This window comes from Sinocyclocheilus grahami, unplaced genomic scaffold (assembly GCF_001515645.1).
Source record: "Sinocyclocheilus grahami isolate Dianchi unplaced genomic scaffold, SAMN03320097.WGS_v1.1 scaffold46.1, whole genome shotgun sequence".
NCBI classification, from domain to species: domain Eukaryota; kingdom Metazoa; phylum Chordata; class Actinopteri; order Cypriniformes; family Cyprinidae; genus Sinocyclocheilus; species Sinocyclocheilus grahami.
In genome coordinates this window covers 564,938-590,413 of record NW_015505225.1, presented here as the reverse complement: position 1 = coordinate 590,413, position 25,476 = coordinate 564,938, and the positions used below count along the sequence as shown (strand labels likewise).

The 25,476-nt window shown below is 39.1% G+C and overlaps 1 protein-coding gene across 2 annotated transcripts in view; it reads right to left on the bottom strand.

The window, feature by feature from the left end:
- Positions 1 to 8,598, bottom strand: part of LOC107582576 (neural cell adhesion molecule 1-like) — a 108,366-nt gene extending 99,768 nt beyond the window's left edge. For both annotated transcript variants that reach the window (XM_016268472.1, XM_016268473.1), the window contains exon 1: positions 8,297 to 8,598. In XM_016268472.1, the coding sequence (XP_016123958.1) occupies positions 8,297 to 8,357 (61 nt within the window). In that variant the 5' untranslated portion in view covers positions 8,358 to 8,598. The remainder of the gene's footprint in view (positions 1 to 8,296) is intronic.
- Positions 8,599 to 25,476: the final 16,878 nt, after the last annotated feature.

The following is a 25,476-nucleotide window of genomic DNA, read 5'->3' as shown; positions in this document are numbered from 1 at the left end:
TCGTGCAGCACTGTCAGAATAACTTACATGCAATTCATGCGTGCATTAGAAAATATAATATGCTGCAGATTATTTACTAATCGTTTGAGGTAATTTCGCTATTTCAATCATCATACAGTACCTAACCACCAGCATCAGCCACTTCTTCTTCTCATGGGAGACTTGATGCAGCACTAAGTCTCTCGCTGTCGGTGCTTCACGCTTGTAATGATTTCTGCATCTTTCTCTGATAGTTTTAAATACTTTCACACTGTCGACATGTTTGCTGCATTAGCGCGTGCCTCTATTTTGATCGCATTCGTCATTGTTCGGTTCATATTATTCGGCCTTTTCACTTATTCACCGAACACCGAAAGATTTTTTTTTTGCTATTTTCGGCCGAATAATTTCGGTTGCCGAATATTCGGTGCATCCCTAATTAAAAATGCAAATCATACTTATGATGGTGTGAATAAAGCTCTTATATGAGCATGCGTTTTCATCTCTGAATTCTTAGAAAAAAATTATTCACGAAAACATTTACCGCTTATTCATTTGAAAAATGTGTATGCCAAGTCAAAGTCATGCGGTGTGACAAAAAAGTGCCTCAACCTGACGTAAAAAGCTGAAGGAAAAAAAACAAAAGAATAAATGAATAAATTATATCATCAAGAGGACCCCTGCAGACCCTCATGCCAGGTTCAATAAGGTATTAAAATATCACATAATTTGACCTATAAGACAAGAATTCTAAAGTCATGTGGTGCGACTCCCTGCAAATATTATATTATTTATGAATTAATAATTCATGACATTTTTTAAAGTACTTTTTACCTTTAAAAAAAACTACCTAAACACTTTTTAAAAAAAATTATTATTTATGTGTACACTCACATTCTTTCAAGGTGTAAGGAAAATGTTATTACTGTTAGTTGATGGTTACACCACATTACACTACAATGTAATGACACACCAAATGAGCCATTATCACATTGAAACTTAAAAATAGTCTAACATTTTTCAAAACCATAAAAAAACAACATGAATACAAAAAAACACTTGGCACATGTGTTTTATACCAGATTTGTTTTGGACATATGCCATTGACCCAACACTGGATTATAGAGGGGTTAAGGTTAAGTGCAAACAGTAAATCTACTTTTTGAACCTACTGCAAATGCAGACACAAAATAACAGTGTTCCAATGAAACATCAAATGCAGATGCACAAATCTCATCAGCGATGAGGAGACAGATTCCAGTTACACTTTGTGCATGACAACCACTCTGCGTGTGTTTGTGTGGGTGTACGGCAGTAATGATCAAGGGAAATTGATCTCTCAGTGCAACATCTGTCCTGTTAAATCCCATTTTCTTTAGGCCACAAATTCATCTCCTTGAATTCAAAAGCGAGGATGTGAGATCAGTCTGTCGTGTTTCCGGATCAGCAGCAGCACTGTGGGTTACATCATATTTATTGTTTTCCTCTTGCTTAGACCAGGCTATCTCTAGTACAGCTAATTAAAAGCCCAATGAGAGCTTAACTGCATATCAGGAGATTATGTCACAAAGATGACTCATGCCCACAGCCTGGGGAAGTGTATCATGTGACCGCAGGGCTCCGCCCATCTTATCTCTCTGATGACACTGATGAGGTCCCAGAGCTTCTCCGGCAGCACAGCCTTGTGTTTTCCTCTCATCATCAAAACAATGACATAAGAGTGGGGGATGCTAAGGCAAGCATCACTGCTCTTATTGCTCATTTTGCTTTATCTAATTTAATAACTGTGAATCAAACTTCATATGTATGTAAAGTTTACGCTAAGGAATGTTTCCCCCAAAAAATCTGATAGAATTGAGTAGTGCTGGGCGGTATACCGGTTCATACCAAATACCGGTGTTTATTTTTGTTATATGAATTTTTGAGTATGTTGCTTAAACAACGTTCGGAACACGACACTGTTTGAAAGGGGTCCCTTTTCACTGTTGCACTGTGGTGAGGGAACAGCTGCATGTGTTACTAAGCGTGAAAGTTCTGAAACTGAAGCTGTAGAACTAATAGAACGTGATGACACAGAAGAACTCATCCACAATATCCACATTGACCGCCACAAATATCCACCGCCCCCTGCCATCAGCTCCCGCGTCTCACACACACGAGCGCGACTTTAGCAACTTTCAGACCCTTTTAGTGGCTTTTTTCCATAGAATATTCATACTGACAAACATAGCGACTTTTTTGGATAAACCTTAGCTATGATTCAGTTGGACGATTTCGCCAGTGCTCTCCTGCAAACGCGAGGTCCGACTTTCCCAGAGAAGTGTCACCTCTCTCGGCATCTGTTCTGTGCAGTGAGCGGCAGAGAAGCAGCGCATTCAGTTGGCCGCACCACAGCCGACTCGTCAATAAATGAGTACAAAACAGCGTTTCCTAGCACCTGTCGCTTACTGATTGTTTGGAATTAAAAATTATGAGTGTAGTTCGTCTGTTAATATCACATGCACTCTTTTTGTTTGTTGTTTTTTTTTTGTTTGTTACTCAGATGCAGGCAGTGCACTGCATGAGACAAAAAAAGTATTATAGCCAAAACAACCGCTCTTTAGTGTAGATGCATTTTGATTTTATCAGACGATGCCGCGATTATAAATGAGAGTGACTCCTGTTTAACATGTATTAAAAGGGGTCGTGTTTAGTCACTATTTAGTGTGGTATTTTTTGACAATATTCACTCATCATGACAGTAAAATAGTGCATTCTAAGTCAATACACTGCAGTATTTCCTCTCTCACTCAGTAGAAAATATGGTTAACACCCGATCATGCATGAAAAAAAAATACCGTCACGTACCGTGAAACCGGTATAATTTTTAAAAATACTGTGATATCAGTTTTTGGTCATACCAACCCAACACTAGAATTGAGGAGGAACCTATAGGGAGCAGAATATAACTTAGACATGGGGGTGGGCTTTTGTTTTGAATTGAACTACTGAACAGCCACACAACAACCACCTAGAATACCTTAGGAACCACATAGCAAGCCCTGGCAACCTCCCACATCACCCTGGCACTGTGGTAGTGAGTTTTGAAGAGGCAATTCTGTACAATTAACGTCTAGTTCTTAATTGTTACAGTGGGGTGCAAATAAACAAAAATGACACAGGTAATCAATCTCTTTAAAGACCCAAAATGAAAATCGTGTTGTCACTTGCTCACCCTAATGTTATTCCAAACCCATGAGACTTTTGTTCATCTTCGAAACACAAACAATGATATTTTTATTCTTTCATCCTCTTTGTCTATCTGCTGAAATCCACACAACCTTAAACTTTCATGCATTTAAAAGTAAAGATCTATATGAATCAAGCAATCCAAATCTTCTTAAGAGACACAATCTCCCTATGTTTACATCCACCCAATCCATTAGTGATCAGATTGATGGCTCAACTGGATTGAAAAGCCTTCATGTAAACACCTAAATCAATCCGACTGAGTTCGATCTGAATGAAATTTAGATCAGATAGAAATGGTTGGTGTAGACCTGAAACTTGGGTTGGGCGATGTCTACAAAATTGGCAACGGACGATGTCTACAGTGAAACATCACGATCGATGATGACAGGGGCGGGGGCGGGGTGAGCAGGGGGAGGGGTGTGGGGGTGGAGTTAGGAGGTGTGCCCGAAGCGTGAATCCTTATAAGGGAAAACACGATTCCTAACACCGGATGGGAGTGGCGCGGCGCAACAAAATACTATAGTAGCACTGATCTATAATAGAGATTTATTATATATAGATCAGTCTATAGAACTCATTATAATCAGTGATGCTGTCTCCTGGATGCGGCGCAGCGCAACAAATCCCCTTCGGTGTATGACGTGCTGACGCAAATTTCAAATGATTTTCAATGGTCGCTTTGCCGCGTCCAGTGTAGACAGACTTTAGCTGATGCGGCGTGGCGTGACACCACAACTGTTGCGTCCGGTGTAGACACGGTGTAACGGTTGCCTGTTACATTATAGTACATAAAATTTGACTTACCACATAAACAGAGTAAGGAGAGATGACTGAGGACGATGGCGAATGATTTGCAGATCTTCAGTACCATTGAAACATATAATCTTGTAAAATGTGTGGCAAGTACTGCTGCTCCATAGTATAAACAGAGTACGTGCGATTGCGAATTTCGAAAGTGAAAGTGAAACTAAAAGCGATCATGCATTCGGAAGCACGATGCCAGTTTCACTGCCAGGTATAATAGCGGCTCCCTGATGCCGAAACATATATGCAGTATAATTACCCAATTATATAACTGTGGGGTCACGATGCAGGCTCAACATCCTGATGTCTATCAGCCATCGGCTATGGACGATGGCATCATCTATCGGCCCAACCCTACCTGAAACAATCAGATTAATAGGAAAAAAATAAGCATGTAAATGCCTGAATATCTTATCTTCTTAATCAGGTTAAAAAAAATCTTGCACACACGCGCAGTGTTCTTACGAACTGGTTAGTGGAGGAGACTGAATATATACAAAATATCTGCTAAAACATTCATAAGACATATTCTAACACATTTGTCAGCTTTCCATTTAGTTATGTCAACAAGACAAAAATTCAAATTATATTCACAGTAGCATTATAGCAGTGGTTTTCTCCGGTTCTGAAAGAAGTGACTGGTGAACTGTGCATACTCTGAAGTTTTGTTCGGAATACATAAAGGCACATGTTAATGAAAATATGTTTTGGATTGAGATAGCTAATGAGGTTTGATCTCGCACGTCAAGCAGGAACGTTTGCAATTACCATATTTGATGAGCCCTATGTATGATCAATGTTCATATATGAATAAAAGTCTAAATTACATGTTCATTGTGTAAAGCAACTGTATCAATGAAGGGACAGAATTCTTATAGGTTTCATTAAAATATCTTCATCTGTATTTCAAACAAACGTTTTATGGGTTTGGAATGACATGAATGCAAGTAATTGATGACAGAATTTTCATTTTTAGGTGAACTAAATGTGTGTAACATTTACTGTTGCTTGGTGAAATTCTTTGGGCAAAATGCAGTCATCTCAATTTTACGCGAGGCAAAACATGTCTACACACAAATTTTGCATCGTATTTAATTTTGGTTAACTCTGAACATGGGAATCTGACGCGCTGACCAATATAAAGCTACTTGATTTTTAAGTGAGTAAGAGATGCTTCTCCACACTATTGACAATGGGCCAACTTTGGCCGCAAATTTTATGCTAAAGGTTTTGCTAATGTGACCACATCTTCAACCTTTAAGTGTTTCATCAATACAGCTGCTGTCCTAAAAGCCAAGAGAGTGTATTGGTATATGAATAAAAAAAGTTTCACATTAATTTGAGACTTTCATGTTTTCTTCTACACCATAAATTACCGTTACACATCAAACATAAATTTTCAAATCAGTTAATCATAACTTGTTAAAAAGTTGCTACTTAAGGACTACAGCTACAAGGAATGAGTTTACATGCTTGACAAATCAGAGACAGGTTTTAGTAGTGACTTATTTTTTTGTAGAAACACAACTTCAAAATTCACGTTTAATAAATAAAACATAATTTATATGGTAGAACACAATAAGGAAGTCTCTTTAAGTAATGTTAGCCACTGATTTTATTTCACTCATAAATTCAAAATGCTAAAAGCCCACAGGAAATTCAATAAGGGAATCCATGGAAAATTAGGGTCTGTCCCAATACCCACACTTGTGGTCTTGGCCACTTGTGAGCACATGCACGCCACACAGGAAGTAAATGTGTAGGACTGTCCCAAATCTGATGGCAAAACTCAGTTGCCCTTAAGGCACACGGAGTCACAGTATCTCTAAAACAGCATCGACGCAGTATTTAAGAGTCAGCGTATCCAATCATTCATGATCAGGAACACATGTGCCCCGAAATCGCAAGATATTAAGTTAAACTTTCCAGTCTTCGTTCAATTAATTGCTATTACATGTGATTTGGTAATAAATAAGTAACAAGTGTTTGCTCATTTTCTTGGTGCAGAACATTTTCAAGTTTGCAACTGCTTTTTGTTACCTAATTAAAAGAATCACAATTAATGTTAAAGGGGTCATATGATGCGATTTTCAATTTTTCCTTTCTCTTTGGAGTGTTACAAGCTCTTGGTGCATAAAGAAGATCTGTAAAGTTGCAAAGACTAAAGTCTCAAATCCAAAGAGATATTCTTTATAAAAGTTAAGAGTCAGTCACGCCTACCTAAAACGGCTCGTTCTAACACGCCCCCACATGTCTACGTCACGATGTGGGAAGATTTGCATAACGCCGTCCAAATGTTCAAGCAAAGAAAGTTTATTCTTTATTCACGCAAATTTATTCTCGCTGTAGTATTGTTGCCGCCGACGCCATGTCGTGAAGGCGGTGTGTGATTCGTTATGAAAGCGAAACTACTTTGTTTGGTCTTCCAAAAGAGGACAATATCGCTTCGTCATGCCTGGAGCTGATCCGTGCTGGTTGCTGAGGAAATACAACAACTTTGCGCTGTCGATCGCCGGATCGGCTTTCACCGTGGACGAAGCGGAGTCCAGCCCGGGGTCGTCACATGTGGTTGCCGCAAGCCCTCCGGACGCTCCTTCGTTGAATCCGGCGACCGCGCCGTTCTCAAGCCCACCGGCCTCCGCTCACTCAAGCCCTCCGGCCGTTCCTCACTCTAGGCCGCCGTGTGTGACGCTGTGTTTCATTGTGAAAGAAAAACTACTTTGTTTGGCCTTCCAAAAATGGACACGACTAGAAATCAGTGGTTAAGTTGCATTTACAACACTGTTCCAACACTTCAACCCAAATATTCAGATGTGTGCAGCACATTTTATGGAGGGTTGTTTCCTGATCCTGGTAGACTACAATGCCGGCTATTCTGACTCACAGACTCAAAGAATTTGCCACTGATGATTCAAACACGAGTTTTGGGCAGTATAGAGTAGGGCTTGTTGTTTGTCATTTCTCCGATCACAAATGCAGACATGGTTTTATGTTTACACGGCACAATGCAACGCAGCACGTAAAAAGACAGTATAATTATGTCCCCACTGGATGTAACGAATGCCTCATTTATATTGGGTTTTCATGTTTTTGAATCATCGCTCCGGCCTGACAGGGCATCATCACAGTATGTAGGGGCATAACATTTCCGTCACACGCTTGAGGTATTCAGCTAATCACAATGCACTGGATAGCTGGCCAATTACAGCATACCTCGCTTTTCAGACCGATGAGCTTTGTAAAAATTGAGCGTTTCAGAAAGGCGGGGCATAGAGGAGAAACAATAATGTACAGTATGTGGAAAATAATGTTTTTTTTTTACTTTAAACCACATAAACACATTTCATTACACCAAATACACAAAATAATGTTCTTTTTAGCAGCATCATATGACCCCTTTAATGTGTCATGTTACATATGAACTACTGAACAAATATTCAGAAGTTCAAAAAGCACAGTATTTATGATCTAAATGATTGTGTGTAAATAAAGCTCTGTAAAAACTTTACATATATTTTTTTAAAACTCGAGACAAGTGCACTTGTTAAATGGTTAAGTGCAAACATTTATAAACACAAATAAATGGATTAATTTACATACAAAAGCTATGTAAATCAGCCATACATTTATATAAAACGACTTTGATAACACCCTTCATAGCTACAATGTAGGCTAGTTGGGATTCCGCGTTACCTATGAGGTAATACACAAAACAGGTTAATTACATCATAGCCAGTTCCCGCCCAAACTCGCTGATTGGATCTTTCTCGACTCGTGCAGCAGGTGGATTGCCAAGAAATTTATCCCACCACTGTCCCATAAGGATTTACTGAGGATCAATGGAAATCAATGCGATTCTTTCGAATCCTTCTGCTATCTTACAGAGGCTTTAACTCAGTGCACAAATAAAGGGCTGCTTATAATATTAGCTCAGATAATCCTGTCTAGTTAAAGGACAGGTTCCATTGTCAAAGCCCACTGGATCTAGCCAAGCAAATTAGCTCACAACAGTCCCTATAAGCTATATTATAAGGATACTTACGTTATCTGGCATGCAGTATTGTAAACAACACATTGCCTCTCACAAATTGTATGCAACAGTGTTGATCAATGAGCACAGCAGAATTCAAACAGGTCCACAGATGCACCTGCCACCGACACTACATCACTGACCATGAAAGTAGCATGCAAATCAGAAAAATGCACAAAACCCTAGCTCTTCATTATATAACTGTTTATATTTTGTGTGCGAGTATTGCATGACACTTGCACGCGATCTTACCTGCGCAGCCAAAGAAAAGAAGCACCAAGCTTATCGCCTTGGTCGGAAACATTGCAATCATGAAACACTGTGTTTACTGTTTATTATTGTCTTCCGTGCTTGAAATGAAGAATTCGTAATCCGTACAATTATGCCTGCGAAGTTCCCACGAAGTTTTCTGGACGGGATGCGAATGTGGACGAGGATCCTGATCGTTGGACAGTATTGATATTGTTGCGGTTTAAATTCGCGTGCCCATATGTCGCGCGCTGAGACTGTGAGAGGCAAGAGCGCGTGCACACGCCGCTTCAAGATGCACGCGAATTAATCCGCCCAATCAGCAGCGCCTCTGAGGAAAGACAACGATATGATCAAATAATACACTGACTGAACCCAACCTGGAAACGAAATACGGCCCCCACATACACCTGGACTGCCCAGAGTAAGGAATGGGAGAGGAAAATGAAGACATAGCCTATATAAACAATTGTGTTCATATCTGGTAGGTTTAATTAGACGCGGTTATTTAAAGGGATAGGGTGAACATTCTGTCACTATTTTCCCACTCTCATGTTGTTCCAAATCTGTCAAATGTTAATTCTTTTGCGCGACAAAACTGGAGATATTACGCAGAATGTCACATTCGGTCACCATTCATTGTTATTGTGTGGAGAAGGATACAACAGGAGTGAATAGTGACTCAGTCACCATTCATTGTTATTGTGTGGAGAAGGATACAACGCGAGTGAATGGTGACTCAATCCCTAATGTTATTCACAGCGAAAAATGAAATTAAGCCTTAGGCTGAATGAAGTGCCTCCGATTTCTCTCAACACGGGACTGGAGAGGTGTCAGTGAATGAATGGGAAAACAAAGTAACTTGCATTACTTATTTGAAAAAGTAACTCAGATATTTCATTGTTAATTTAAAATTAATGCATTACTAGTTGCATTACTAGTTGCGTTACTTGTAATGCGTTACCCCCAACACCATTACATATTGAAATTAAATTGCAAAATTAATTATATTGGATGGTACATTGGAAAAATGTGGTAAATTAATTTTCAAAAACAAACAAACAATTAGGCCTAACCTTTTTTCTCAGGGTAGTCTTGTAGTTTAAAAACAATAAGTTTGGAAACTCTTCTATTTGTGTTTCCACAGAGGAGCTGGCAAGAGCTGTACAGATGGCACTAACAGCTAAGGGAAATGCATTTCTGCCAAAGTTTTGTTTGATGAGTGCTCAAGTAAGAGAATATGAGCTCACATTTCATGTCTGGGCAAGAAAATTAGTGTTGACAATGGCATTCATCACTGTCACGCTTAATATGCCCGTTCCTACAATAATAATTTACTTTCTGCGTCTGACAGTTATTCTAACACAAATTAGCCTAATTTCTTTCTCCTGTGAGGTCTTTTCTAAAATTATTAATCATGCGATTGGCATGGAGAAAAGGGATGAAAGCGCTGAATGATGAAGTGTTTGTATCTGCTGACACCTGCTGGTCAAACAATGTATTTGCAAGCACGAGCCTGCAGTTTGGTATATTTTCCTGTAGAGGGCAGACTTGTAACGTATTCAAAGTTCAGAGAGAGGTCTTACTCTTATAGCTAAATAGATGTGTATATAGAGCATGAAAACTTTGATTGGTTCCGTTACAAGTGCACGAGAAGAACTGAAAGATTTTCTTGAAAATGGGCAACGATATTGATTGCAAATCTCAACAGATTCTCACGTCCCAGATAAACAATCTGTCTAATCAGTATCAGAGCCTACTGAACAGTAAAAGAACAGTAACATACTTTCCCTTGGGTTGTGCTTGGCAGCACGTAATAATTATTTTACGCGTTAATTAATTTCATAATTTATATAATTTATATATTAACAGCATTCTTTTAAATACGTTTTTTTTTTTTACTATCTAGCTTATGTGTATGTATTTGGTGCTTCCGGTAGGCTGTCATCCACTTCCAGTTATTTTAGCTGTGCAAAAGCAGCCTGCTATGCTGCTTGATATTGCAAATTTGATCATGATCATGAATACATTGGTTTGGTTACTGGTTACTGCACTTCATCATTCTTCAAGTTATTTACTAAAGCAGCTAATGAAACAGAAGTCTTGCACATTTACAGGAAATGCGATGCAATACGGTGGATAACATATCGATGTCATTTTTTTTGTCACTTAGATTTCTTGCATCTTATTTAACCTAAAATTAAATTGGTCTATTGGCTACTTTTATAAGGTTTTAGTACTATTTTTAGGCTAAGATGGCCCTGCTGAAAAAAAACCCAGCTAGTTGGCTGGTCTTAGTCGCTTTAAACTGGAAGTTGCTGGTTTTAGCTGGTCTTCCGGCTCAGCTAAGCTGGTTATAGTTGATTGGTCAGTTGGTCTCCCTGCTTGAACAGCTAAGACCAGCCTGGCCAGCTAAAGAAGTGGTCAAAACCCCTCTAAAACCAGCCTGCAAACCAGCTATGACCAGGCTGGAAGACCAGCTAAAACCATCCAACCAGCTTAGACTAGTTTTAGATCTTTTTTTCAGCAGGGGGAGACCAGCTTAAACCATCTTAGGCTGGTTTAAATCATTTTTAACAGGCAAAATAATAATAAAGCTTTGGGGGGGGGGGGGTTTCCCCTTCCCCGAGCTCTCTGAACTTTGCCATAAATAGGCATATAGGCTATTTGCATTTTGTTTGTTTGCCATTTGTGTAGCGCTCATTGATTTCTTCCTATATTATCAGGAACTGAGGTGACAGAGTATAATTCAATGCAGATCGTGCGTAACCCCCTTTACACCCCAGCACACATCACACATGCATTAGCATTTCAGACATGTACACAATTTATGATAATCATAATTGGAGCTACTTTTAATTGTAAACAGTTTCCAGATTCTTTGGATTTCCTGTATGTTCTGAGCACAAATATCTTGCAGTCATTTTCATTTTCAAGCTAATAAATTCCCCTGTTTGTAGAGATAAATGCCTAATGTAATGATGTTTTCCGGAGAAGAATCGCCCCACTGTGACAAATGAGAGAGAGTTGAATTACTGCCATTGGATGTAGCGGCAAGACGACTGTCTAATAAAAAATTTACCAAAACAACAGAATCCATTACATGCCCTTAAATGCCTTGATTCAAAAAAGCAAATTGGAATAAACTATGTTAGTTTGATTATGGTTACTTTATTTTTTCCCATAATGCAAATCAAAGTCTGAAGTGTGGTTTGCTTGACAAAAGATCGTCACATAAAAGGCTTGCGAGTCGTAGTTTGCATTTATATATAGCCTCGATTTTCCATGACAAACGGTTTAACGCGCACAAACACGTAAACAATAAATCGATCTGCTTTTTGTTTGCATAATCACGCCAGCATTTTCACGTTTGTTTATTTAAAGTCACATGTTCCCATTGGGGTAACTGTATATTATTGATAGGCTAGTGAATTCTGTTTTTGAGATGCACACCCACCCCACGCGTTAACATGAAAGTTTCGATCACAGACGGCCTGAATGGCCAGGGAGCATTGCGTTTTCCTTAAAAAGATGAGATATCACATCACATTAGATCTGCTACTATGGTCACATCTAAGTGTAAGATGATTCATTCATGAGCTATATCAAACTTCTTCCAAGCCCAATAACGTCAATGTTCAAAGAGAATGAGCCATACTTTGAAGAATGATGTTTTTTCTGTTCTTTGTTATTGATTGTGTGGTACTCTATATGAAAGCAGCAGAGAGGTAGATGGAACATTCACCTTTCATTTCCGGCACCTTAGTCTCCATTCTCATTCCCACACAGAAGACCAATTCCCCATTTTTGCCCGATAGATGTTGCGTTGAGCAAAATCAAAATAACAAAGCCAAAAAAGAAAAGAAAAGACTATAATAGAAAGCACACCGTTCTCACATTTGTACACAAAGCTGAAATAGACCTTTTCCTTGAACCTGATAGTGTACAATTTCAGACACAATAAACAATAAGGCAGTAGGTAGCTGGCATACTGTACGTTCATTTCCCTCGCTCACCTTGCTTTCTGCCATACTGTGTGGAGAGCTCCACCTTATAATTATTATTTTATTTCAAATTATCCCTGAATATGAATCTTTTATTTGCTGTGTCCTTCTGTTTGTATCCTGCATAACACCTAGCTATTTGTCTGTTTTCTTCCAGAACAGTGCTGAGAGGAGAAATACTCACACGCTGATTTTTATAAAGCATATTTTTCACAACCCGGCAGGACCATGGTATTCTGCTAGACCCACCTGCATTTCTCTTTCTCTCACCATGTTTCTCTCATTTTACTATCAGCACAACCGATTAACTACTTCTCTTCTATTTAAGAAATAATTATAATAATAAACATGATGCCAAACCACTAAATAGCCACTTTTTTAAAAGAAGTTTAGGCTTTTACCTCATTTCAGGATCGTAATACAACCTTGACATTTTGACTGCCTCACAAGAACATAATTAATTTTAATTAAAAAAATTCAAGGGTATTTATGTTTCAATACTGTACTTCGTGTGTGTGTGTGGGATGTGGAATGGTGACAGGGGATGGCAGGAAGGCAGGCAGTCAGTACAGGAGGAGGTTCGGGCAGGGGACGGAGTCCCCGGAGGAGGACGACGAACAGAGTCCAGGGTGGAGATGACGCAGGGAGAAGCCATGGAGAAAACAGGAGGAACCAGGGTGGATTACACAGAGGGAGGAGTCTGGGAGAAGACAGGTGGGAGCAGGAGGAGCCAGGAGGGACCCAGGCCACAGCCATGATGGCGGCCCAAGGTGGAGCCGACGGAGGGAGGAGCCATGGTGGAGGAAGGGCTGACGACTCCAGGGGGCCGACCGACATCGGCGGAGCAGGTGGTGGTGGAGCCCGAGGCGGCGACCCGAAGAGCCAGGGCGACAAGGAGGCCAAGGTGTAGTCAGAGAAGTAGAGTCCCTCGGCGGCGAATGGTCAACGACAGACCAAGACGGAGCCGGAGGGACGAGGGAGCCCAGCAGAGCTGGTGGACTGACGGGCCACAGTGGAGAAGAGGGAGCTAGGAGCCATGGTGGAGCTGCTGGATCGAAGGGCCGAGGCGGAGTCCAGGACTTGGAGGCCGGAGGCGGAGACAAGGGATCCTCCAACCATGACGCCGATGGAGACTGGCAGACTTGCTGCAATCCCACCACACAGATGCTGGGCTGAGGGTGAGCAGAGGGGCTGCCAGGAGGCAGCGGTGAAGATGGTGGGGACTGGTACAGAGGTGGTGGGAGAGGGAGGCTGGGCAGGAGTTCAAGATACTCAGGGGAATTAGGGACGGTGTGTGCTGCCCACACACACCACAAGGCCACTCCCAACACCGGGAGCGCCAATGACAGGGGAACGATCTCCGTGGTCGTTTCAGGACAGAGAGTCAGTTCAGGGCAGACAGATAATTCATGGCAGGCAGATAGTTCAGACAAAGGTGGGAGAAGAGTGGTCATGTATATATATATATATATATATATATATATATATATACACACACACACATCTCATAGTCCACTGAGCTTGGCTCACCCTTAGCCATGGTGCAGTGGGCGGAGCTTCCCTCCGCACTCTCGCTGTCCATGACTCTCTCCTCTCCCGTGGCGAGCACTGTAGTGTAGCCAGCTCTCGCACCTGGTCTGACGTATTGGGCTCTAGCTCTGGGGCGATCCTAAGCACTGTTGCTCCATTTGGCGATGGCTCGTCGGTCGCTGCGGGCTCTGGCTCTCCGTCAGCGGTGGGTTCAGACTCTAGCTCCGCGCTGCGGGTTGATGGTGGGCTGGGCTCTGGGTCAAACGGCGTTCTAGATCAGGGCTGGACACTCTCCAGACATCAAACGATCGCCTCCCTCCAGTTCAGTCACTTGGTGTCTGGGAGGTCGACGGGGCGGTGGCAGTTAGCCCCGATCTTGAACAGGGACTTCAGCATCTCGTCGTCGAAGGCTGTAGTGATGGTGAAACGGCTGAAGTCCCTCGCGAAATCTTCGATATCCTGGCTTCTCCGAGCCAGAGCGGTGGATCTCGCTGCGTGCTCCATCAAAACAAAAAGAAAAACTTTCAAAAACGAAAAACAAAATGCGGGGTAAAACGCAGTGTTACTTTCACTTTTAGGTCCCCACATGTAGGGACGTAGTAGACCGGACGACCAACAGAGAACAGAACACAACTAATATAGGAGGGCTGATGAGGGTAATAAATGACACACACCTAAAACCAATGACAATAATCAATCGAAGACAGAAACTAGGTCACACAGAACACATGGGGGATCAAAACACAACAAAACAGTTCATAAGTCTGACAATATTACATTATATTATATTATATTCTAAGTTTGTTATATTATGACATTGAATTTATTTATTTATAAGTCAACCTTTGACTTTCAGGATGTTTGTATGTTTTGTGGTAAGTGACCTTGAGTTCTGGAAAGTTAATATTATATTATTTATTGCTATATTATAAATTAAATGTCATAATATAATGAGTATATTATGACACAGAATTTATTTATTTATTTATTTATTTGTCAAACTTTGACTTTTAAGGTATTTGTATGTTTTCTTGTATGTGACTTTGAGTTTTTGACTTTCAGTGTCTTTGAGAGACCAAAATAATATAAAAATACAGTTGGCCATGATATTTCATAATGGCCAACCCATTAACGAGAAACTGAATTTAGCAGCTTGTCCTTGAGAGATTTTCTGTTGATTGAAGTAAAAAAATAACAAAGGGCCCTTTACTGAGGTTGTCAGTTGTCCTCTCAAATATCCCCCACCATGTTGTAATTCCAGGCTTGTCAGTGAAGGAATACTGTATTTGATTCAGCTCTAGTCAGCTGGAGCTATCTGTCAAGAATTCATTTGCATTCACAAACCTTTTACTATGCACGTCTCTTTTTGTCATGAGCTTCTTATCAATTTTCAATTCTCTGCTTGACTTCTTTGCACACACAAACATTTCATTACTGTTCAATTCAAGTGACCCTGGTATACCAAATGGCTCATGTAACCCTTTTAAGTGTCTTCCATCAGAAACTGACGAATGCCTGTTTGAGTCGTCCTACCTGTTGAATACAAAGAGCAATCAAAGATAGGGCATAGGGACAATGCGCATAATTGGAGGGTATCAGATTCAATTTGCTGCAGATCATTTAAATGGCAATTAGGTGATTTTTCAGCGAGAGGAGTGCGCTTGCTAAGAGCAAGGGAGAAGTGTTGGAGCAATCACACCGAGGGCTCACACAGAGTCCTTTAGTTTTGTGTCACTGAAGTTGGATCATTTGCATGTTAATGTGATGCGATGAAAATGTGGAGAATTAAGCCAATCACAAAGCAGCTTGTTAAGACAGAGTGATTGCACAGGCAGAATGGTGAAAGCATCAAAGCAGCACCCTCTGCTATTATGTTACAGAATTCAGTTCAGAGTCACTTTGTAATAAAAATAATAATACATGCATGTTAAGGCCACAGACATGCATGACCTTTACGCTTCCATGTTCCTTGAGAATCCAAGCGCTGCAAGATTTGTGCTCAGTGATACAAGGACAAAAGGAAAAATATGCATGACTTGCACCTCCCTGGCGTACCACTTCAATAACACTGAATATTGATGTGATTGTTGATTTGTTCTGTGGGCACTGAAAATGCCCTCTCTGATGGTTTTCAGAACAAGAGCACAGAGAACAGCCTGAGTAACAGGACAAAAAAGGTGCATGTGATGGTAGACTTCTGCCATAAAAGATGTTTTATTCAAAATGCCCTGTGCATGCTAAATTAGACATCTTAGAGCTTTTTATGTAGTTATTTTATTTCAATATTCTGTCTGTGCATTGTGGCACAGTATATTTCTTGTTTCACTTTTATCACTCTGTCTGAGAGGAAAAGGTTCTATATCAGATTTACTCAAACGTAAGATGAGTTTGTGTCTTCTTTGGAATGGATTTGGAGAAATTTAGCATTACATCTCTTGCTCACCATTGGACCCTCTGCAGTGAATGGGTGCCATCAGAATGAGAGTCCAAACAGCTGATAGAAACACCACAATAATCCACAAGTAATCGGCATGACTGCAGTTAATTTTTAATGCCTTATAAAGTGAAAAACTGTATGTTTGCAAGAAACAAATCCAAAGGTTGTTTAATTTTAAACTGTCTGCAAAATGTGAGTTACAAACTTCTCAATGATGGATTTATTACAAACACACAGCTTTTCACTTCACAATATGTTAATTGATGGACTGGAGTCGTGAGGATTACTTGTAGATTATTGTGATGTTTTTATCAGCTGTTTGGACTCTCATTCTGACGGCACCCATTCACTGCAGAGGATCCATTGGTGAGAAAGCGATGTAATACTAAATTTCTCCAAATCTGTTCCAATGAACAAACAAACTCTTCTGCTTTTTGGATGACCTGAGAGTGAGAAAATTTGCAGCAAACTTTTTTGCTTTGTTTAATTTTTGGGTGAACTATTCCTTTAAATCTGAAGAACACTTGTAGGGTTCTTAAAAAATGTTGTGTATTGAACCTTATTATATAATAATATATATAATATTTGATGTTTAATTTCATTAATTTAATAGGTCATATAAATAGATACTTCATCACTAAAAGAAACAACCATAGCCATAACACTTTTATTAAACAATATTATTTAATGTATTTATTAATTATTGTTTAGCCTACAGAGATATGTTGTGTTGAAAATCATTTTCATTTTAATATAAATATATATTTTAATGTTTTACGTTAAAGGCACAATATGTACGTTTTCACCACTAGGGAGCGCATATTCAGAACAAGCAAAGGCGTAGTTTAATGATGTGACTGAGTGTGGAATCATGGGAGTTGTTGTCTTCATCCCCACAGCCGATGCAATCCGACAGGACTCGGGCAGAAATCATGTTCATGGATGAGCTAATGTAGCCTATTAAAGATTTATTAACATCATAGTTTGAAGCAGGGTGGGGCTGAAAGCCGTCAAAGCGAAACGAGGCCACTGAACGAGCGTGACACACGGCTCGATAGCAGGGGAGCTTTTATTATGCCACAGTCGACCACTTCTGCTCCTTCCGGTCGTGCGTTATAATGCTACTCTGTGCGGTCGTCACCTGTCTGATAAAACGCATAACATATTAAAACGTCTATGGTGTTTCCATGTTTTCTACAAAATGAGAGTCCAAACAGCTGATAGAAACACCACAATAATCCACAAGTAATCGGCATGACTGCAGTTAATTTTTAATGCCTTATAAAGTGAAAAACTGTATGTTTGCAAGAAACAAATCCAAAGGTTGTTTAATTTTAAACTGTCTGCAAAATGTGAGTTACAAACTTCTCAATGATGGATTTATTACAAACACACAGCTTTTCACTTCACAATATGTTAATTGATGGACTGGAGTCGTGAGGATTACTTGTAGATTATTGTGATGTTTTTATCAGCTGTTTGGACTCTCATTCTGACGGCACCCATTCACTGCAGAGGATCCATTGGTGAGAAAGCGATGTAATACTAAATTTCTCCAAATCTGTTCCAATGAACAAACAAACTCTTCTGCTTTTTGGATGACCTGAGAGTGAGAAAATTTGCAGCAAACTTTTTTGCTTTGTTTAATTTTTGGGTGAACTATTCCTTTAAATCTGAAGAACACTTGTAGGGTTCTTAAAAAATGTTGTGTATTGAACCTTATTATATAATAATATATATAATATTTGATGTTTAATTTCATTAATTTAATAGGTCATATAAATAGATACTTCATCACTAAAAGAAACAACCATAGCCATAACACTTTTATTAAACAATATTATTTAATGTATTTATTAATTATTGTTTAGCCTACAGAGATATGTTGTGTTGAAAATCATTTTCATTTTAATATAAATATATATTTTAATGTTTTACGTTAAAGGCACAATATGTACGTTTTCACCACTAGGGAGCGCATATTCAGAACAAGCAAAGGCGTAGTTTAATGATGTGACTGAGTGTGGAATCATGGGAGTTGTTGTCTTCATCCCCACAGCCGATGCAATCCGACAGGACTCGGGCAGAAATCATGTTCATGGATGAGCTAATGTAGCCTATTAAAGATTTATTAACATCATAGTTTGAAGCAGGGTGGGGCTGAAAGCCGTCAAAGCGAAACGAGGCCACTGAACGAGCGTGACACACGGCTCGATAGCAGGGGAGCTTTTATTATGCCACAGTCGACCACTTCTGCTCCTTCCGGTCGTGCGTTATAATGCTACTCTGTGCGGTCGTCACCTGTCTGATAAAACGCATAACATATTAAAACGTCTATGGTGTTTCCATGTTTTCTACAAAACAAAACCGGAAATCAAGGGTGTATGACGTCATTGGCAGGCGACGCAATGACCAGGAATGATCCACTATTTAAAATAGCTATTTCTCTGGATTTAAACATTCTTCAAAACGTTTGGGATAATGTAAGTACACAATTCAGCAAAATATATAACACTGTTGTAGGGATTTTGGGATATTTTAATAAAAAAATCTTACATATTGTGGCTTTAAATAACAATTGCATGACAATTGAAAAATATATAAGATAATTAAATAATCTTGACAGCTAAATAACTTTTTATTCTATACTGCAAAATCATCTGGCCATAAGTATAACAGTGTGAATTAGCACTGTACAACCATTATAGTTCATTGTGATGTCACCAGTGAGGAGGCGAATACTAATGTGAATCAGTAGGAAGTTATTTTATAGAGATAATGCACATGTGCCAACTGGGACAGCTCATCAAACAAATACGGCTATTAAAACTGAGACATATGAAACCACAATCAAGAAAAATGCATGACAGACAGAGATGGTGGTAATATCAAAGGGAATTATTTATATCCGTCCCAGCTTTTATCTGGTGGAAAAGGTGGTCATCTGCTGAATACTCAATCAACAATAAGAACTTGGGCACTTGTCATAATCTATATCATAATTGGTTTGGGCATGTTGTTTGAATGCAGGGACGATCAAACTGAGTATAAAGAGTGCACAGGGATGTCTCAGTGTTTGTACAGTATAACTCCTGTTCACAGCATCCACCAGACAAACCCCCCTGTTATAATATGTATACTTATCTACTTGCAAAAGACGGTAAGTGAACATTACCTGGGTGACGTACTGCATCCGAAGAGATTTTGAAATGTGCAACCAGAGCATGTGAGCGAAGCCGCTCCGCTCCGTTTGTACAACCGAATATATCCTTAGCCTACCTGTTTATTCATTGATTATGGTATGTAACTAGCTCACCTTTTGCGGCACCATGTTTGCGTAGCACATCCTCGTGCTTTCTGGCAATGTGCCGCTTCAGATTCCTATATGAATCTTTACTAACTCTCCCCTGCTCATTCTTAACTTAGATTTTTTACTTTACATTTATGTATAAGGCTTGCAACTTCGTTGAAACAATATCTGAACTCCATAACTGCTCTACTAATCTCGATCTCTACAGATTCTCGATCTCGAACAAGCAAATCACCAAACGGCATTCTGGGTTGAGCGAGCGGCAATGAGCGTATTGAGCGAGTGGAGCGGAATCTTCAGAAAGGCGCTCTGCGCTCTAAAGGAAATATTACCACTCCGCTCCCACTCCGCTCCGCTCACATGCTCTGTGTGCAACCACAGGAGGACACATTACTATCCCATGAGGCCTTGGAAGCTGAGAAGCTGTCAGATTCAAAAAGTGAAAAAGAAGAGAACAGAGAACTGTGAGATGAATCACGTGGCTCTTTTCAAGCGCTATTAGTAACAAGAATGTTTTTCTTGTGTAGTTGTACAATATTACTTTTGTGGTTGTTAGCAGTGATGGATGAAACTCGATATATGTTTCATAAACCAAAACATTTACAAATCTTGTTTTGTTGACAAAAACAATGTGCAGTGAATCGTCGGTTCATTTGATTCAAAGATTCACTTCTCTGTCCTAAAGAATCCACTTCATCAGATATCAAGAAGTAGGCTAAGTTATTCGTTGAATTTTATTATGTTCCGAAAGTAAAAAAGAACATTTTACCTCCAATCACGCTGATCTTTTGTTTTATTGAGGGTGCTTTCTTTCACTGTGACGAAAAGTAAACCCAGAAGTGGGTTTTGAGTGGAGTGATTACAGAACGCGTTGGCGAGAGATTCGAATCTGTGGTGATTCAATCTGGTTGTCGGTCTCTGCGTTGCTTTGTGACACCTATGCGTTTTGATTTATTTTGGAACAATTTTTTGTTTGCTGAGAAGACATAACGTAATAACTATTCTCATTCCAGACAAGCAGTCGGTAGTGGGAGGGTTTTTTTGCGGGTTACATTGGCCAGTAGCCTAGCTAGGTAACGACAACTCTCTTTTGTGTAGCTATCAAAAGCGAGTCATTGAATCATGTATTCAGGCGTTTACGCTAACATAGACAAAGTAACTGGCTGCGTAGTATGTAAAATGTAAGTTGCTCAATATTAATTACTTGTTTGTATAATAAATGATGTTTTATTAACAAAGTTTGGGAGGAGCGCGTCAGATACTTAGCCTAATTAACAAGTGGAGCACACCCAAGTTAATCAACACCAATAGGTATAAATGACTTACCGCTATCCATTGACGGTTTATCAGCATCCCTCCACCGCCCCATCTCCTCACTTCGAGTTCTTATTACACCCATATGGGGGTACTCTAGGTTCCGGCCATTCCCGAGCTGGGATCCCTTCCCCGGACAGCATGCCAAATATGCATTTCCATACTTCAGCTAATTAGGCTATATGTAAGTGAACTCGTGAATTGTAGTATAAAAGAAACAGCACCTAAACGTGCTGCTGTTCTGGACATCAGCTAGGCTGTGAATAGACACTGTAAAAGATATTCCAGTGTTGCCAACTTATTTCAATGGAAAGTAGCTAAAGCCAGTTTGATTTTTTTTTTATTTTATTTTTTTTATTACAAAACTTGTAGAAACATACAGAAACAGGGAAGCGAGACATGAATATATTCCAACAAAAAGCAATTATAAAAATAAAAACAGAAAACAAATATTCTGTATTTGCATGTCAAATTAATTATTATAAATACATAAAAGTGCAAAAATAAACTTACATTCTTTTAGAAAAGTTGTCATAATACATCAAAAGTTTGGCACTCTTTTTGTTATTAGTAAGTCTAAGAGACGAAACACAGTCCAATTCAACAAGAAAAATGGGGAAAGACGAAGGAGATTTAAGCCATTTTTGCTTATGAATGAAGAATTTTGCATTCAATATAAGAAAATTAACAACATATTCAACAGATAATAGCTTTGGATTTTCATAATAAAAGATAACATCTTTGAGGACGAAGGTATGGGACACATTTGTAAGGTTAAAAACATAGGTGCTTAAGTCAACCCATAATTTGCTGGTAACACCACAATCAAAAAACAAATGGGCAGCTGTTTCCGCAACAAAACCACAAAACGAGCAAGATTCATCAACATTAGAATATTTAGAAATAGACAAATTAACGGGGCAAATTTTATGAAGGATTTTATAATGAATCTCCTTAACCTTGTTAGAAATGCAAAATTTACTTGGCAAAAGCAAAGCCTTTTTCCAATTTATATTTGTTAAAAAGGAACCCCAATATAATTTCCCTCTTGGAGTAATATTTCTCTTTGTCTGAAATATTTTGCGGATATGTCTGTTATTGCATTTTCGATCTAAAATACCGATACCACCCAAACATAAAGCCAGATAAACACTGTTACCTTTATTGATGGGATGGCTCTCATCAAAGTATTATATTCCTTTGGTGGGACTGGAAAATTTGGAAGTTAGATAAGGAAATAGGTAACTTGCCAGGCAATAAATTACATTTTAGTAAGAAAGACAGGCCACCAACTTGGTCAAATATCTTATTTGGAATAAAAAAACACAGTGACATTGGATTTGTAAGGCATCTTTTCAGCTAGTTTACTTTAAAGGTGTTTACAGTATCTGCGAAGTCCAAAAAATCAAGGCCACCTTCACTTCTGGAGTTAGCAAGCACATCTCTTTTTAATTTGTACAGTCTATTTTTCCAAAATAAAATCCAAAAATATTTTATTAATTTCCTTTATAGCTCTATCGTTGACAAACAAAGAAAGAGTGAAAAAAATGAGCCGATATGGGCCGATACCGATATGGTGGCCGATATATCGTGCATCCCTAATTTTATCAGAAAAGTTTAAATGATGTCTAGTGACTGAGTTTTTAGTGATATGAATTCCTAAATATTTTACACTTTTTTTTAAACTAGGATACCTCCTAAGAATATATCATCCATGTCATAAATTGACATAATTTCACATTTTGAAGTATTACGTTTTAGACCCGAAGCACATGAAAATTGTTCAACCAATTTCAGAGTTCTTGGTAACTGATTTTTGTCCTCCAAAAACAGCGTAGTGTCATCTGCTAGCTGTGCCATTTTGATCTCCCTCTCAAATATTGAAATTCCTTTCAAATTTCTAAAGCAAGTTTGAAAAGTCGCTAAATGTTCCTAGATGATGTCATACGCTAATTAGCAAATTCATGAAGTTAATTTGTTTGCCTCCTTGTGCTCACATACTGTTTTTTTAATTTAGCCAAAATTCTCATATATAATACATATATAATTTACTGTTTCTGTTGTCAGTCAACGGGATAAATATGAAATAGTGACTGAAATGTGGCCCTTTAAAGTCAGCATGAAATCAAAATGGAAAATTCTTATTTTTTCATGGAATACTGTAGTGTTTATTGTAGCGTCTCGACCAATCTGACACACTAATTTTAATTTGATTTAACAAAATTGACAAGACAGTTGACCCTGAGTGGTCAGCTAAATATCTACAGTGGATCTAAAATATGAATAGTTAACTATAACTAGTTGTGGTTAATTATTCATATTTCCCCATGAGCTGATTCGCTACATTATTATAAATAATTTTAAAATTCATGTGCCCTTGTAATCTTTAAACAAAAACGTTAACCTCCCCTCTCCCTCAAAACGACTCATCTTCTCTTCCGGTCACGAGCTATGTCGCAAGGGCGGAGCTATCTGGAACTGCCAACAGCTGCAGTGTCATCAGTGACGTTTGGGGGGGAAAGCTGAAGCTGATGCTTCACTTTATAGCACTGACACCAGTCGTGAGGGAGTACATTACCCCTAAACATTGAAAAGATATTAGAATATTACGACAACATAACTCTTAGGACATGGCAAACTATTTTTTTTTTCATGAATATGACTTAACCTGATGGAGGACGCGCTCAATCCCCCCACCACTAACTGCAAACTGGCATTCAGGGCTGCGTTCAGCCCCGACAAAAATGGTGCAAAACGTTTTTTAAACGGAATGCAAACAATATACTTGCTCTTGTGAATGTATTTGGATGTTAATTACATTGTGCGAGCTGTCTCTTTAATACCGCGTGGTTTACATACATGCTGCTGCTGATCGGGCTGACATGTTTGACACACCCACCAAACAAGAGAAAACACATCTCAAACCCCGTTGCACACCGTTTCCAGGAAACATGTCGTTCAAACCGGAAACCATAGCAAAACGGTGCACACCGGTTTGAGTTTGAACTTGCCCCAGATCTGCCTCCATTTTGGCCCCAACTTCCAACGATCCAATCAATTCCCGAAGGACGAAATCAAGTCCCGCCCTCTCATTTCAGATGCCGTTTTACTCGGATATACATCACAGTAGAGAAGAAAAGACAATCGCAACTTCCGTTTCATGCGGACTTTAAAGGCTTTTTCACTATGAGCTTACATTTCTGCCACAATTCTGCGCGTGAAAGATCATATTTTGAGCGAACAAAAGTGCATTTTGCACACGTGCGATCTGTGTTTTGTGGAGAAAATGTTCGTTTCGCAAAGAAAAAAGTCTTTCAAGCACACGGAAATCAATTTTGCATTTAAAATACGTTTTTGGATGTGTGCAGACCTTCTCTTTTGCGCGTGCAACGTTTCACTAGCTTGCTCACCTGATACCCTCAGCGCTCTCTAAACACCAACAGCTTGCGTGCTCAACACAACTCAGCATTACAATGTGCCATAATTCCAGCCAATCAGAGACGAGGCTGCTAAATTCTGATTTGCTGCCTTGACAACCACTCACAAAATTTGTATTGTATTAGTTTTTAATATTTCTCATGGGCATTTAATAATTTTTACTTTCAGTCTGAGTTAAATCTCTTTTTTGGCTCATTTCATCTGTAAAAGAAAATATGCTTAATAATTATGCACACCTGAATAGAAGACATTTTTCACTTCAGCCTTCATGAATAATTATATATCAATTATAAATGATTAAATACAAGATTAATAGTAGTTATTAAGATTGATGTAGTTTGGAATTGGTAAAATGTGCTTGGAAAAAAATATGATCAGAATATCAACTTGCATAATAATTATGCATGCACTGTATTTTTCCTCTTCTGCTGTCGAGGTAATGCAAGAAATGTTGTGATTGGTTGTCAAGGCAGCCAATCAGAATTTAGCAGCCAGGTCTCTGATTGGCTGGAACTATGGCATATTGTAACGCTGGGTTGTGTTGAGCGAATATATATATATATATATGTTACTTATAGCTAAAGTAGCATGTCATGGTATAAAACTCCAGCTCTGCAGATATCTGAGTGCAAAGCTTATGAAGAAATGACAGAAGTCAGCTGTATTACTGCATAATTAAGTTCCACCTGAATTGAAATTCACTTCTGAAAACAGTGCGCCCACCCATCCAAATATCAAAACCATTCAAATGCCTTAGAAATCTGTTTGCTCAGAGCAAGCCTTGTACATTGCGGTCTAATTATGCAATTTCTCACAAAATGTCATGGTTGCCCATTTCATAAAGTTTGACAGCTCTCAGATAATTACATAATGTGACAAATTTGATCATTACCAAGAGAAAATTAAATTCTGTGCTTGGGCGCATTAAATATGGCAGCCTCACATAGCCTATTCGAACATTTGCTGATCTGTCATGCAGTCCCCTAATGCTCAACACTGTGCCAAATTGAAAATGACAGCGGGCCTGAGATTCCCCTAGTGAATTTTAAAACCACAAGTATCCTGGTGGAGACGAAAGGAAAACTTTCTGTCTACCTGTCTTCGCTTGTTTCTGTTAAAATAACCCAGAGCATTTGACTTGCAGAGTGAT